General features: G+C 39.2%; 1 protein-coding gene across 2 annotated transcripts in view; it reads left to right on the top strand.

Moving 5' to 3' along the window:
• The first annotated feature begins 4,055 nt into the window (after positions 1 to 4,055).
• LOC108090040 (laminin subunit alpha-1) overlaps positions 4,056 to 15,297 on the top strand; it is a 68,267-nt gene continuing 57,025 nt past the window's right edge. For both annotated transcript variants that reach the window (XM_017188538.2, XM_017188540.2), the window contains exon 1: positions 4,056 to 5,095. In XM_017188538.2, the coding sequence (XP_017044027.1) occupies positions 4,699 to 5,095 (397 nt within the window). In that variant the 5' untranslated portion in view covers positions 4,056 to 4,698. The remainder of the gene's footprint in view (positions 5,096 to 15,297) is intronic.

Here is a 15,297-nt window from a genome sequence, read left to right as displayed (position 1 = left end):
TTTATGAAACCGAACCAAATAGCTACCTTATGGTCGCGATCCCACTTGAAATGCCTTGTTAGCACTGGAACAGCACTTCACCCGCAATACGAAAATACGAAAAATCGTCGGCAATTTACATAACAAGACCAGTTCCCAAGGCAGACCAAGTCGGCAAGAAACAAAACAAAAAAATAAAAATAAAAAACTGGAAAAGACAATCAGTGGCGCTCTAGAAAACTCCCGAAAGCCTGTCAACGCATAATCCATCAAAAACAAAACGGAGGGACATGTGAGATAGTTAACAAGCGGGAATTGCGGTGGCAACTACTAGAAACAAACATTAGGGGGTTGGCTGGCAGTGGCGATGGGAATGGGATATATGTGGTGCATATACTCGTAAGTGTATGGAGACCCCCTCTGGGCGATCGAAATCAATTTGGCGCTTTACCACACGAACATGCCCCACACGACACGCCCACCCGTCCGTCTGTCTCACTGTCTATCTCCATTCGGAGTCGCACAAATGCCCCACAGGAATTGCTCGAAACGGGCCTGGCTAAAAACTGGGCAAAAAACAAGTAAGAACAGTGTTGTCATTTATTGCAATTATAGGATACCCGATCCTGCAATTTTTTACTATGTTTTTGAAGTTTTGTAAGATAACTATTTAAATGTATCAAAATATATTTAAATTATTAAGTCTGAAAACTTAAAAGCAAAAGGTCAGAACTAATTCATTATTATCATACAGCAGACCATTTTTCAATATTTGCACAATATTAATAAACATAAAAGAACTTAAGGTGTTCTTTACTTGGAATTTATCAAACCAATTTCATAATTATGTACAATATATTTTTTTGGGGTAGCTTAAAATTTTATATTATTATAGACAGTTTTGCACCCTTTAAATTTTAAATATCTAATTAGACTTTTTCTTTTTTTTTTCTTAATAATTGATACAATATACCCATTAGATCTGCTAGTATAGGGTATTCCGACTTAGTCCGAGTCGGAGCAGCCACCTAACTCTAATTGGGCATAATTTAAATTCCGCTCGTGAGCGCCATGAATTGTATTTAACGTTTTGGCGCTTCCCCAACTGGGGACTTGGACTCTCTTCGGCCCGCTGGCATTGGCGGTAAATTTCATTTGATTTTATTTGGCTTCTCTCAGCTGGGCTACCGGTGCAAGGCGCTAGGCCTAAAGGAGCCCAGATCGCAGACGACGATCCTACCGAATACTTCCTTATTTGTTTCCACCTTTATGTCCGTGAGTGTGTTTGTTTTCGATTCGCCGCTTAATTGGTTTTGCGCCTAGAGCTCCTCCAAGGCCCACTCAAAGATTTTTGGGGGCGAAAAAAGCTATTGATAAAAGTTCGATGCCTCAGTTTTGATTAGGAGGCGGCTATTGGAAAATTGAGTATACGTATATGTGTGTGGGATTGGTAGTTGGTATTGGGTGTGTGTGTGTGTGAAAGTCGTTAACAAAAGGTTGCTCTATACGATGTTTATCCAGTAAATGGCTTGCCAATTGCCAGAACCTTGCGGAGATCGTGCAGTTTTAGTAGGTCGTAATGCGGTGAATGGATGGCTAAGTGAGTGGAAAATAGTTTCTTATTATCTGTTAAGGAAATTATTTTATTTTTGGATTTTGAAGTCTAAAGATCTCGAATGAAAGTTTAAATAATTTAATAAATTATTTAAGCCTGATCAGAATCCATAATTCTAAATTGTATTATAATGTTCACAACCTATAGAGTGATTAAATTCCAAAGTGATTGCTAACAGGAAGTTCTACCCTTTACTGAAAACATTCCTAACCCAAAACAAACCTTTCATTCCAGGAAGTCCTTTTTCATCATTCAAAGTCTGCCCCTTTCCTTCGAATTCCCTATCCCCTTTTTTGGTGCACTTGTGCCAAACAATTTGTAAGCCATCATTTCAATTAAGATGCATAAATCACGCCGAAATCAGCAGCCTCATCAGGGCAGGCCAACAGCATCATCGCCGCCGCCACGATTATCCTCCGCGTACACATCGTTATCCTCAAGTACGTCGGGCACTTAAAACCAGGCATGCGCACAACCCAAAGGAAACCCTTTTATTTCCTTCCAATCTCTCTGGCTCGAGTTCGTTTCATTCGATGCCGCCTTGGGTTCGGTTTTCGATTCTGTTAAACGAACCAATTTAAACGGCGCATCCACAATGGATGTGAGTACACCAGAAGTGTGCGGGTGAGCCAAAAGGGTTGGGGGACTCTCGATTCCGAGGGCCGAGGGCTTAGCTCAATCCTCGCCAGAGGCCAAGGGATCGACAATTGCAGCTCTTTTAGCCGGCTCGTGAAACTGCTGTTTCACGCTTCAACAAACGCTCTTTGAGCCAAAGCAGCAGCAGCAGCGACAGAGCCATCAACAAATTGCAGCAGATACAAAGGAGAGATGCCAGCAGGCCTGTTCTGGATTCCACACTTATTTATGGGTACGAAATTTAAATTAAATTAAGGCAGTTGATACTTGTTTGTATACAAACCAACATGGAAACTTTGATGTATGTATAACTTTGATTAATGAAACACGTTACCCACACACAAGAGAGTTCTATACTATGTAAACCCCATCTAAAATTAAAAGTGTTCAAGTTTTTCTTTCCATAGATAAAAACCTTTTAAAATGGAGAAAATAGAAATCAGAACACCCTTTAACCCGTTCTTTTCCCAGCTTTTAGTGCGCCTTAAACTGGCGTATGGAACGCAAACTTATTAGGGAGAACGAGGTATTTATGTAAGTGCCACACGATTGGGCTGCAAATAGCCGCGGGCAACATGAAACGTGCGCCACCGTAAATCGTCCAATGAGTATCGTCGTATTAGCAGGAAATATCTTTTCAGGGTATCTTCGGGATGCATTCGGGATGCATCCGAACTGGCGTTAAGTGCCGCATTTCGCTCCACTTCTCCGGGGGCCCATCACCTGCTAAAATGCCGTGTCGACGCAACAAAAGCACCGCAAGGATACTCAGTAATGACCGTAGGACATTGAGGGTCCGGACAAAGTAGCGTTGAAAAAGGTCAGGACTCTCGACACAACGCGAAACTGTCAAAATGTTATATAGTGGAAAAAACATGTGGCGAAGGCTGGAAGGGAAAACAAGGAGCAGACAACAAAGAAGTTTCAAGTGCAAGGTGCTCGCAGGACTACAAATATTTTCTTTGGCACGCCGGGAATTTCCCCGTCTAAGCGGACCATTTCTACCTGTTAAAGTCAAACGAATTGGCTTGCAACTTATTCGTGCAACAGGTAAATCATTGAATGTTTACCACATCTTAAGAGAAATCTGTGAAAAGGGCCACAGAGAGTGAACTTAAGAAAAGAGAATATCACGATTGTGGATCGTAATTTGCTCTGATGGAGATGTTAACGAACCAGATGATAAGACGGTAGGGAACTTTGAAAATGCAAATAGGAGGTGCAAAAGGGCTAAGCGTTATATGTTCAATATAATTTTTTGTCGAATATTTACAAAAAGTTGTAATAAGGCTTTGTATGCATGTATGAATGTATGAATGATTTGTATGAATCATAAAACAGTTTTATTCATAAATATAATACAAAATTGTTATCAAAACTTTTCTAACAAGAAAACTGTGGACTCCCCGCATTACTCAACGTTCATACGGACGGACAGTCGGACAGTTGGGTAGACGGACAGACGGACATTCAGACATAGACCGACTCGTCTGATGATCCTGACCAAGGACATGTTCACTGCAAGTGCTTCTCAGATTTTAAAGATGATTGTTTTAAAAGAATATTAACTATCAAAAGTTCCTTATAGAAACTTCACTCGCCTGAAGGTCACCTTCACACCTTAAGATCGGTCAAGATCAATAAAGTCCCTAATTAGAAATATGCCGCCCGGTCGTATAACCCCTTCCGAGGTGTTAAGTTTCCCTGAAGGCCGGTTCAACTTCCTCCGGAGTCCGAACTCTGCAAGCGAATACGATCCACACAAGATCCACAACCGTCTCTCTTGTTTCGGCTCGAAGTGCAACTGCGATCAGTTTGTGTTTGACGGTCGTTTGCGTAGGAAGTGGGAAGCGCGTGCTGCGAAATGGATGAGTTCTAGATGATAGTGCCTTCAAATAGTGCGGCTGCTCTGGGCGATTTATTTATGTGTCATAAAATTAAACGGCAATTACGCGATAAGCCACTGCTAATAAATAAGTGAATGCGAAATTTCTGTACGCCATTTCCGAGTTCGCCTGCAAGATCGAACGTTTCTGTCTTCTTTTTTTATGTTACACTTCACGTCGAGGATACGAAAATAGCTACCGAGAAAAATGTTTGCTTGTCGCTGAGCAGGAAAATGGGAAATGTGTCTGAAACAAAAATAAAATTAAATAGCGCAAAAATGCTGAAGTAGCAAAGTTACAAAATAAAGCAAAATAAAGTGAAAGATTCGCAAGAGCAAATGCATAAAAAGTGTGTAAGAAAAAAATCGAGCGGAAATCGTAAATGATTTGAAGAAGAAATAGCAAAAAAAAGAACAATCAGTGCAGTGCAAATATATAGATTATGAATGAAAATACAAAGAAATAAGTGGCTGCTTCCCAAGAGGTTTTATTAAAAGAGCAGATTAATTATATCCAAGTTCAAAGTCGAACGGAATAAAATGTGTGTTTAGTGATCATTGTGCGTTTAGTTCGTTGTTCAGTATGCAAATCGGAAATTTTATCAAATGGCCTCTTGGCCTGCTACTCATCATGTTGGCCATCCACTGCCAGGCGAAACGACATCGAAAACGATTGCATCAGGGCTTCTCGAGTGCCAAGGATCTGCAGGACTTTAGTCTTTCGCTCAACGATAGTTCCTTCGAACAGCAGAATGTTGTATCCTGGACAGGAGTACGGATTGCTCCTAGTCCTGAGAAGAAAAAGAAGTCATCGCAATCCTCGAGGCGACACAAAACCAAAAGTGGCCTGATCATTGAAAGTAACATTGCCGCCGACTCGGAATCGATGTTGGCTAATGCCTCCTCGGAATCCGTCACCAAGAAAAAATCGCCGCAGCGTCGTCGCAACGGAAAATTGCAGAAATCCGGAGGAGGTGGAGGTAAATGTCTATAACTATGGCGGGGTCTTCTAAATATGGTTCTCTGATCGATTGTGCAGCACCAGAAGTCGATCGCATTGCTCGCCTTCGGTTTCCTGGTCGCTGGTCGTGTTTCTGCCATATTTGGCCGCTCAAGTTGAAAGAACTTTCATGTGAAAGTTGTGACAGGAGGAAGAGATTCTTTAATTTTCCTTAGATGCTCTTTACTTTTTTTTCTTGTTGTTTTTTTTTTTCTGAAATTCTATACGTTATTACGTGAGAGGTCCAGTTATGGTCCGGCAATGTTGCAGCGGTTGTTGGCACATACACAGTTGCCCTGGCCTTGTGTTGCCTTTGTTGTCGTTGGCTGGTGGAAAAAACTTTGGTTTTTGTTATGTGAACTTTGCCTATTAGGCATATGAATCGCCTCGTCCGGTCCAACCAACTGTGAGATGATAGATCTCTGGTTATGGCATCGTGAACTCTGGGTTAGTTGGGGAAAACCGACGGAGTTTACGAGCGATGTGTGTTTACACTTTTTCAATAGCTGTCATGGGGTCAAGAGTTCATCAAAATAAGTGCTTTCATGAATAAATTGCACATATATAAATATAAATATAAATTTATTTTCTTCTAAAGAAAAGGAAAATAGTCAAAATATTTAATTAGCATCTAATAGAAATTTCAGAAAATTTATTTAAATTGCTGTTGAAGTTGTTAATTTTATTTTATTTTATTTAGTTTAGTTTATTTGTGAAAAGTTGATTTTGTTACATTTCACATATTTACATAGCTTACCTAATAAAGATTCAATAAGTTATTGTAAGCCCCCTGGGGCTCATTAAAATTAATAATAACATACATTTTGAAACAAATTACACTCCTATATTTGTGCCACAATTGGTAAACCAATTGAACCGATAAACCCAGCGAACAAAGGCGATCAACAAAGATGAATAGAAATACAATATGCGCATGTTTATGTTCGGCTATATGTTCTTCGTAACCCTTGGAGATTGTCCCCGAGCGAATGTGTGGGTCTTCTGGGCACTTCAGGCCATTTGTTTGCCGAACAAGCGAACGAGCACATGACCCCGAACCTCTGAGAGGAACAGATTGAGGACAACAATAGCGCCAGGGTCTTTGGTTCTGGTGTAATTGTGGTCGATTCCGAGAGGCGGTGGATGTGGAAGTGTAGAAGATGCCGTAACTAGGCATCTGCAACAATGGCCGATTGTTAGGCAGTTCGTCCCTGGAGAGGATAATTGATGGAGGCATGCGTGCCGCCTTGTGGAATGCCTCACGCGCTAATAGCAACATATGTTTCCCAAAGAACCCAGAACCCACACACATGGCCACCGACAAAAAAAAAGGGTTTATTAAAATATCTTCCCGACTGCCATGGTTATAAAACTAAGTGGCTTACTGTGTCCACTTCTTCTAGCGTTTTTGTCGTTAAAATTAGTTTTGGAACGCTACAAAGCCAACGCAAATTGGTTCTGCTTCCAAGTTGCGTGTGGAAATATTTGGATACGTTTCATTTTAAGCTGCCTTATGATAATCACTTCTTAATGCCATAGTGTGGTTAATAGAAATTGCTGATGATTAGCCCAGAAAGATAAGAATTAATATTATGTGGGAAAAGGGGAAAGACAAAGAATATGAATAAATAATGGTATTACTCCTATTTGAATAAATATATAGTTTACACATCGTCAGAGTAAACAAAACTTGCATTACAAAACTTGTATTTACCTAAAGAAAATATATCTAAACTCGAAGTAATACTTCAGGAAAATTTTTATCAGCTTGGGGCAACTTTTCAATGAGTGATCAACTAAGTGATTTCCTGATCCGATAATGATTGCAAATCAATTCTAAATCATTCGATTGTATTGAAACATTCATTGAAACACTTTTCAACGACAAAGCCTTGAAGACATAAACGCGAATTGATCGGGCAAATTATTGCCCAGTTAAGTCGTATTTATAACGCCCGATCGAGGCGATTGGCATTAATTGATTGATTGGCTTGTTTGGATTAGAGAAAAACGAAAGTTTCCCAATGGCGAAATGGGTCACAGATCCGAAAGATACGATAGGAATGGATTGACCCACGCTAGCATTTCCGTTGGATATTTCGTTGGGTTGTTTTCCAATCAAGCGGCGAGATACTTGGACAAACACGCACACTTTATCAGCTCATTAAGTATCTTGTGGATACATTCTGTACACTGGTAGCCATAAGTCATGGCCAACTCATATCCAGCTGCTGTTTGCTTTTCGCTGCCGATCGAAAAGTGTTTGTGAAATGCATTCTTCATTGATTTTTCTCCCTTTTCGTTAAGTTTCGTTTCGTTTGGACTTGCTTTATTTTTTTTATTTTTTGTTTGTTTCTTGTTAACTGCATTACACAATGCTTAGAGATGAAAAAGCGCACTTCACTTCTCTTCGCCTGCTTCTGGAAATTTAGATTTGTGGGAAAATGTTTAGCGGCGGCTGCCGCCTGTTGTCATTGTGTTTTATTTGTTTTTAATTTTTTATTGACATGTGAAGTTCGTAAAAGTTGAGTGAACTCTGCTTTTATGATTGCTTTTCTATTGCCAGCGATCGAAGCGTGAAAAGCAAAAGTATTGATCTTGAAGAGGCTCAAAGGAGATGGACAAGAGTTGTTTGGGAAAAAGATATATACATTTATGATTAAACTAATACACTTAAATGATGAGCTGGGAAAGAGTACTATGTGTTAAGGTGAAAAATATTTTACCAAATTTATGGTAGGAGTGTTGAAAACTCTGAAAGAATTTTTATATTTTATTCCATGACCTATGGCTACGAGATTTCCCTCGAACGTTGAAATACTGCCTTTGTAACTCAGACTTGTTTATCGTTTATAAATCTCTCATTCTCACCTGCATTCTTTTTATATCCCCTCCCTTGTCTTCGTTTTGCCCTTTGTTGTGATAATTTATTTAAATGCACTTATAGATCAACTGAGTAACACCTGGCCGAGGCAATAATTTGCGCCGCCTTAACGGAAATGCACAAGATGATGGAAGCACCAGGGCAGCTGGCCAGCTAAAAAAACTGCAACATTTGATGTTTTGGGGTACACTTAAAGAAAACTCCCCTGCAGCAAAGAACAAACTGAACACATGTCAAAACTGAGCCAAAACAAAGGGATGAGCGATGGGAAAACAATTGTTGAACTCATTAAAACCAAACAATAGACCGTGGAGCATTGTTCATGTTCTTCGGGTAATTCGATATTGAAACTTAATATATCTTTCAAATAATTCTGCCCCAGTCTTTTGAAGTAATCGAGCACTCTGGCAGCATTAAACTAGAGTTGAAGACCATTAAAATAGTTTTATGGACCACAAAACGGAACACACAAACTTAGAAGCCCAGAAAGTCCATGGCATGTAAACAACACAAATAACTGGGGGGCGTTTTTGTAAACAAACCGTTCTGTGGACCAAACAAAAGGAAGTTTAACACCAAACTCAGCTGACCAACAGACGCCACAAATGATCTATGGAAATTCCTCACAACTCCTATATCAACATGAGCGAATCAAAACGATTTCGAGTTTACACAAGTGGGGAGAATTACTCTTCGGGAACTTAATTGTTGGTCCGAGATTTTCGATGGGAGAGTTCCAAATGAAATGAAGTAGAGAACTGAAAACAACTCTTGGAACTTTGAAGTGGTCTACCCTAAGAACTCTCCTGCCGACCAGTGTGTGTTTGCATTGGCTATAAATTAATGTTATAGACCAAGTTTTGATAAGACATTGACGCCGTCTGCGAGTCGGCGACGTCGACCGAAAAACACGGGATAAAACCAACAACTTTGGAGGGAAACGGAATGAAATGATGATGGCCACCGGAACATTTAACGGGTCAGCGGCTGTTGATGTGCAGTCACACGTTGGTGGGTCACAAAATGCCAGATAGGATGGTCTGTTCAATGGGTGGGGAGCCACGGACCGCGGTCTTTGGAAGAAGGGGGAACCCTGCACAGAGTGTATAACAAATTCGAAGCTCGTTGGTGCAGACACTTGAGATAAGAAGACGAAGATGGGCGAGCGAATAAATTGTTTCTAGTTTTCAGATTGTTTTCTTCTGGGTACAAAAATGTGGGTCAGTTCGAAAGGGAGTTGTTGTTGGGGGGGAAACAGCTGCAGCTTTCATACTAACTAAATGTAAAAGAAACGCAAAAAGTTATAGGAAACCATAACTTTGAATAAATAAATATAAATTAATCAAAACTTTGGAAAGAGTTGTCTTTGTCAACAAAAATGAAATCATTCTATCTTATTTTAGGTAAAAAGATCTTTTTATAATTTAAATACATCTTTTGGAATGCATTTGATTTGATTTGATCCAAAAATATTTATTCTTTTATTTTTGAATGGAATGGAATAAAGGGAATGTTTAAAAGTTTTCTGCCGCTATCATTCACAAATAAACTCCTTACCCAAATCAACATTATCATGGTGTCAACCAATCACAAATATATAGACATATCCCCAAATGATCAACTGGTTGAATGGAAGATTTTCATGTTACACTTTGTAAGATATCTTGTAACCTCCGTCGAAACCGGCCGGTGTCTTTATCAGGCTGTTTGTCAATATTTCCGAGACTGATAAACGATCGTTGATCGAATGCCACGGCAACTGTCATTGAACTTCATTGATAAATTCCCTTACGAAGACAGGTAAAACTCCTCCGTCTGGAAGAAAGTATCGGTTTGCGATGCAAGTGATAAGCTAAACACATATAATATATCCCCAAAAAGTTACCCGTATCGGTTTTCCATTTCTACCTGATTGCATCGACTGCAGGCGTCGAACTTAATGACCTTATGCCGTGGCAAATATATCAATATCATGCCCCTACATGTCAACACATTCGACTTCCTCCCTCACATCAAATCCGATTTACACTCCCCAGAACTTTGGCAGAGATGAAACGCTTTTCGTTTCTGGGAAAGGGAAATCCCTGCTTTCTTTTGCCGGAATCTCATCAGAACGGAACCGCGGGAAAAACACTTGAAAGTGTTGTGTAAATATTATAGGGAGTAAGTCGGATAAGCTGCCAAATTCGTGGACTAATTATGCTTTATGTTCGCGTTAAAAGAAGTTCTCCTTTCAAATGTGGCATCAAATGTTTGAAAATAGGCTTTTCTTTGAGGTGATTTTGGTGTTTTTCCCCAAGTAATCGTTCTGATGAAAGCTTCATTAAAAATTAGCTGTCTCTGGATGATCTTCATGTGGTCTATATCTTTTACAGTGAAATGGCACGGGAAGTATGTAGTTTTTACGGACCACCCCAAAAGATTAATAAACACTTTTTTTGGGTTGCAGGAAATGTAAAGTTTTTGGATTTTATATCTGAAGTGATGCTTTTATTTGGGAAGGGTGTGTGGTTAGAAAAACCATTAAACTTTGAACTTAGTCTTTATCCATTTTTCTTTCGGTAAATCCCCTTTAACTCTGATTCAGTTATAAAAGAGATACCCAGACGACCTCCCAAAGTATCTTTTGTGGCATCTTTAGCGTCACTTGTCTGCATACCATGCAGACAGTCAGCGACAAGTTTTCGCCAATCTATTTTGAATGTGGTAGACGACGGCCGACTGAAGGTGCAACGGTGGCTCATCCATCAGCAAGCTGACTTCAGGCCATGGAAAAAATGGGCATATTTGAACGAGGGGGAAACAGCTGACAGACAGCTGCTGAAACGTGCCTCCGAACATGAGTCACGCGTTGGGTGTGAAAATCTTAAGGCATCCACCTGAAAATTGCTGCAACGCCCACTTAAATTTTTCGCAAAACGCTCGCTTACTTTGAGTAATGGCTAAGGAGAGCTGGTTGGAAAATACGTTTTCCACACACACAGTAAAATGCCAAAATCAAGTTGGAGTCTGAGCAACTACTAATGAAACGACAAAACAAATTGTCTGCAGACACGCGTTGCCAACACGCTGAAAGCTGGAAGAACTCCATCCTAGAAGATCAGGTTCAGGTTTGGCTTTTGAATTAAAATTTCCGTCTTGAATTCTCGGGTTCAGGTTCAAGTCGACTGTCGACTGCCGTTGGCGGCTTGTCTTTCTGGCTTACAGCCTCTGACAGCTCCAAAGAATTGAAACATTTTGGCATTGGCATTGATTACACTGTGCGACAAAATTTAACGAAATGTTTGTTTGAGTTACTTTTTTGATTGTTTTCGGTTAAGGGGCATAAGTTATGCACAAAAATATTTATGCCACCTTCTAAGTGATAGGATTTCTTTTTTTATGATAAATTTAATGAAATTATTATTATGAAAATATTTAACACAAAATATTATTTTTTTTTTACTTCCAATAAACTATTATTTTTTTTAAAAGTGAAATTTTTTTCTGATTTTTTTTGGCTTTTTCAGAGGTATCCTCGCGTAACAAGTTCCATACGTAGTCGCCCAGAGTATAGAGCTGGGAGAAAAAAATTTTAAAGCATTGTTATAAAAGCCTAACGGTATATTTGCTTAATATATTTTAATTAATAGATATTGAACTTGCATAAAACGCTTATAACGGTGAAAAAATATTTTCCCAATATGGTATTATAAGGCTGTGAAATATGCAAAAACACGCGTTTTTGGGACCTTTGAGTGTGCGTAGAAGCTGATTGGCTATTGATATTAACAAATCCAAAAACTTGTATTCTTATTTTGACTAGTAGAAGTGAAAAATAAGAAAAAATCAACTCAAACATTTTTTTGTCGCACAGTGTTAGTGTTCTAAATAACGAAGGCCACGACCAATCAATGAGAAATTGACGCCTTGCATGCAAAGTGGCCAGGAGAATCCGATCCGATTAGGCCCGATATACGAGCCTTTTGGGGATTGGGATCAGAAAAGTCGAACGAAAAGCCGCGACACGACGCCTGACAAATTGCTTAATTAATGCGACTCGAAGGCTATTTGCTGCCGAAACCAGTCATTGGCATTTCTTTAATGAAAAATTCGAGTTTACCTTTAATTATTTCGATTCGGCTGTTTTTTTTTTGCTAAATTACTTTAACTGCAGTCAGTATGTTTTAATGGCATTGCGGTTTTTGTGTATCCTTGAAATAATATTTGCTGGATTTTGCAATTGCTCACCAACATTTTTTTTTTTGCTCATTAGCAATAATGAGTATTTCAGATGTGTGAGTTTAACAATAAAGTAAAACCGCAAATTAATCACTTTGTAGCTTAATTAAAACATAAATCCTAAGTAAAAAATGATTTCCTGGTAGTCTTAAAAATACAAAATCTTTTAAAATCATTTTAAATTTGATGATGTTTGACTAGTTTCGACATTAAGATATCAAAGACTTTAAATACCAATTAACTTTTTATTTCCCACAAAATTTCCTAGTTTTCCAATCATTTTCAGTCGTAACAATATTTGCTTAACCAAAATTGTTAGTTTAATAATCAACGTCCAATTGGCTTAACAGTAACTCCACTCAATTTGACTTGGAAATTTCTCAGGCATTTTTGCATTCAACTTAGGAGATAATTCCGCAGCAGCTTGTTCAATAAAATCGTTAATTGCCACTCAAATAGCAACATTTTTTGTGACGCAGACGCGACAGGATAAAGGCTTATCAAATGGCAATAACCACAGAAAAACTGAGGTAAAACTGGTTGGATGAGTAAGTCGGCGACAAGGCGATAAAAATTTGTAGTCAAAATGAGAGATACGAATCATCAACAGCGTCAGGCGACTTGGGACGTAAACAAGCAAAATGAATGCAATTTCTTCAATGTATGAACAATTAACCAGCTCCTCGAATGGACTGCTTGAAAAAAAAAGGAAAGGGGTTTTCAGGGGGCTTAACAATTGGCCATTTTCAGTTGGTGGCCAAAACGACGGCGGCGCCATCAAATGGCCGAAATGGCGCCTGCAGCACGATTGTGGGTTGACTTCCCCAACGGCTTGGTCGGCGCCTTTTTACAACCAAAACTAACGCGCTTTACGGACCATGTGCTAATTAAATAGTTTACAAGTCAACTCTGATTGCCAGGAAGGTTGGCAGGCAGCCCGGTTTTGGACGTGGCCGAAACTCCGCCAGAGATTTATTGAAGTTTGTCCAAAACATCGATTCGGGGCGGGCCAAAGTGTTTTTTATTATAAAACCTGAATGGGGAAACAGCGCTCTTGCGGGTAAATGATTTGTTTATTACCGATCGCGTACAACGTGTGCCATTAATGGCTGTCATTCCGCATTAACAGCACTCGAAGCCTGCGGATGACCGGGCGACCCAGTTAGTGTTTGATTTAACTGCCGGTTGGGGTCGTTAAACTAGACAACACGACAATAAAAGTGATCGTAATTGACATATTGGTTATTATTGGCTGTCCATTGAAATAGAGCAAAGGATATTTAGGTTTGACAGACATACAAAGAATAAAAAATATTACAATAAATTAACAGAAATTAAATTTACACGAAACATTTATTAAATTGAAATTCAGAAATTTAACTTCCAGGAAAAACAGTCGAGAACTCATTGCCAATGTTCTTGAATTTTAAAATCCCCAAAACATTTTTATCTACTCAGAATAAAGATAAAATTTGAGTTATTTTGTTTTGCTTTTTACCTTTAAAAAAAGGTATGTATGTATTCAGGAATATGGACACTACTGACGTCATCCTTGCATTTATATTTTATCTCATCTCATTTCCTTTTCTGTGCACCCACTGAATTCCACAACTCCATTAAAACTTCCTGTGGTTTCCCTTTTCTGCATTTGACTTTTCTTTTAGCAAAAAGGAAAGACAAAATCTCAGTCTGTCTAGACAGACGACAATGTCGGCGACACAACTTGTCATTCCTTTTTCCCTTTTGAAGAAGATGACTCAGAGCTTATAAATTTAATTATGACTTTACTTATTATGCGACTCGCGGCTTTGCATGCTCGCAAAATAATAAAATAAAAACTAAGTAAGATATTAATAAAATCTGACAGCTAATGACAAATTAACAGTGCACAAAAAAATCTGAAAGTGATTCCGAAAAAGAAGTGTGGGCGACTCGTGTCTTTTCGAGGGGCTTTGCCAAGATATCCGATATCACAAAGCTCACCCAAGGCCCACTCAAGCGAAACTAATGAGTGCGATATGAGAGGAGACCCCAAAAACCCCGAAAACGAAACCAAACCGATGGCAAATCGTCTGCGCATGTGCAACATTCGGAACAGTGTTGGTTAACAGGCGTGTGGCAAACACTGGACCGAAACCTCGAAGCTAAAAATGCATTTCGAGTGATTGGCAAACACGCCGGGGCCATTTGTCCACCTTTCCCATCTAATGGCCGCAATGGTTTTTGGCTAATGGCTAAATGGTCCTTTCAACGCCTTTTCGTGCAATGATTGCAAGTGGCTGATAAGAGCTTTTGACTCATAAATCGTGATAATTATCGCAGCACAAGTGCAGCGAAGGAGAGTTCACCTCAAGTCGCAAATACTTTCATGATTTCGTGGTGCTTATTAAATTATTAAGTGAACCGCTACACGAAAACAATCTTGCAGGTAGCTTACATAATTCTGATTCCCGATTAGATAAAAGTTGCCTGCCTTTTTTGGCAGCCTGGCGAAACAAGTCGCTTAATTAAGAGCCAAAGGCTTAATGGGTGTTCGAAAATTCCCCAAAATCTTGATCTTTTTTGGAAATTAATTATTTTGTATAAAATAATAATTAAAAGTTGCCGCTTTTGATATTTTTTTATATATGCAATAATTGTTAGAAATTGTAAGCCACTCCGAGTTCATCGTACCCGGTGTTTCGGTGATACATTTAAAAATTAGATCAAACCTAGGTATAGAAAAATTTAACACTTCATGGGGAATTTCACACACACACAAGGTTTTGGGTAAACAATTTCCTTTCCTTTCGCAAGCAAAGTTCAAATCAAACATCCGCAGAGATGAAAGGGGAATGCAACTGCAGGGCTCGAGAACTTTTCACCAGGTGTGTGGCAGGTGACAATTTCAGCCAAAACTTTTACGACACTTTACGACACTGGGAGGAGGGTTCTAAAACATTCACTTCTTAAAGGGGAAGAGAGGGAGGGAGGAGGTACTGGTTTCGAGGTACTTGAAAAATTAATGTACCCGGTCGGTGTTAGCAGCCAAACGCTTGACTTGTCCTCCAAGGTTCGGGAAAAATGCATAGACAAAT

Source organism: Drosophila ficusphila, unplaced genomic scaffold (assembly GCF_018152265.1).
Source record: "Drosophila ficusphila isolate 14025-0441.05 unplaced genomic scaffold, ASM1815226v1 contig_712, whole genome shotgun sequence".
NCBI classification, from domain to species: Eukaryota; Metazoa; Arthropoda; class Insecta; order Diptera; family Drosophilidae; genus Drosophila; species Drosophila ficusphila.
The sequence above is the reverse complement of the archived record's forward strand: the minus strand, read 5'-3'. Positions and strand labels throughout refer to the sequence as shown.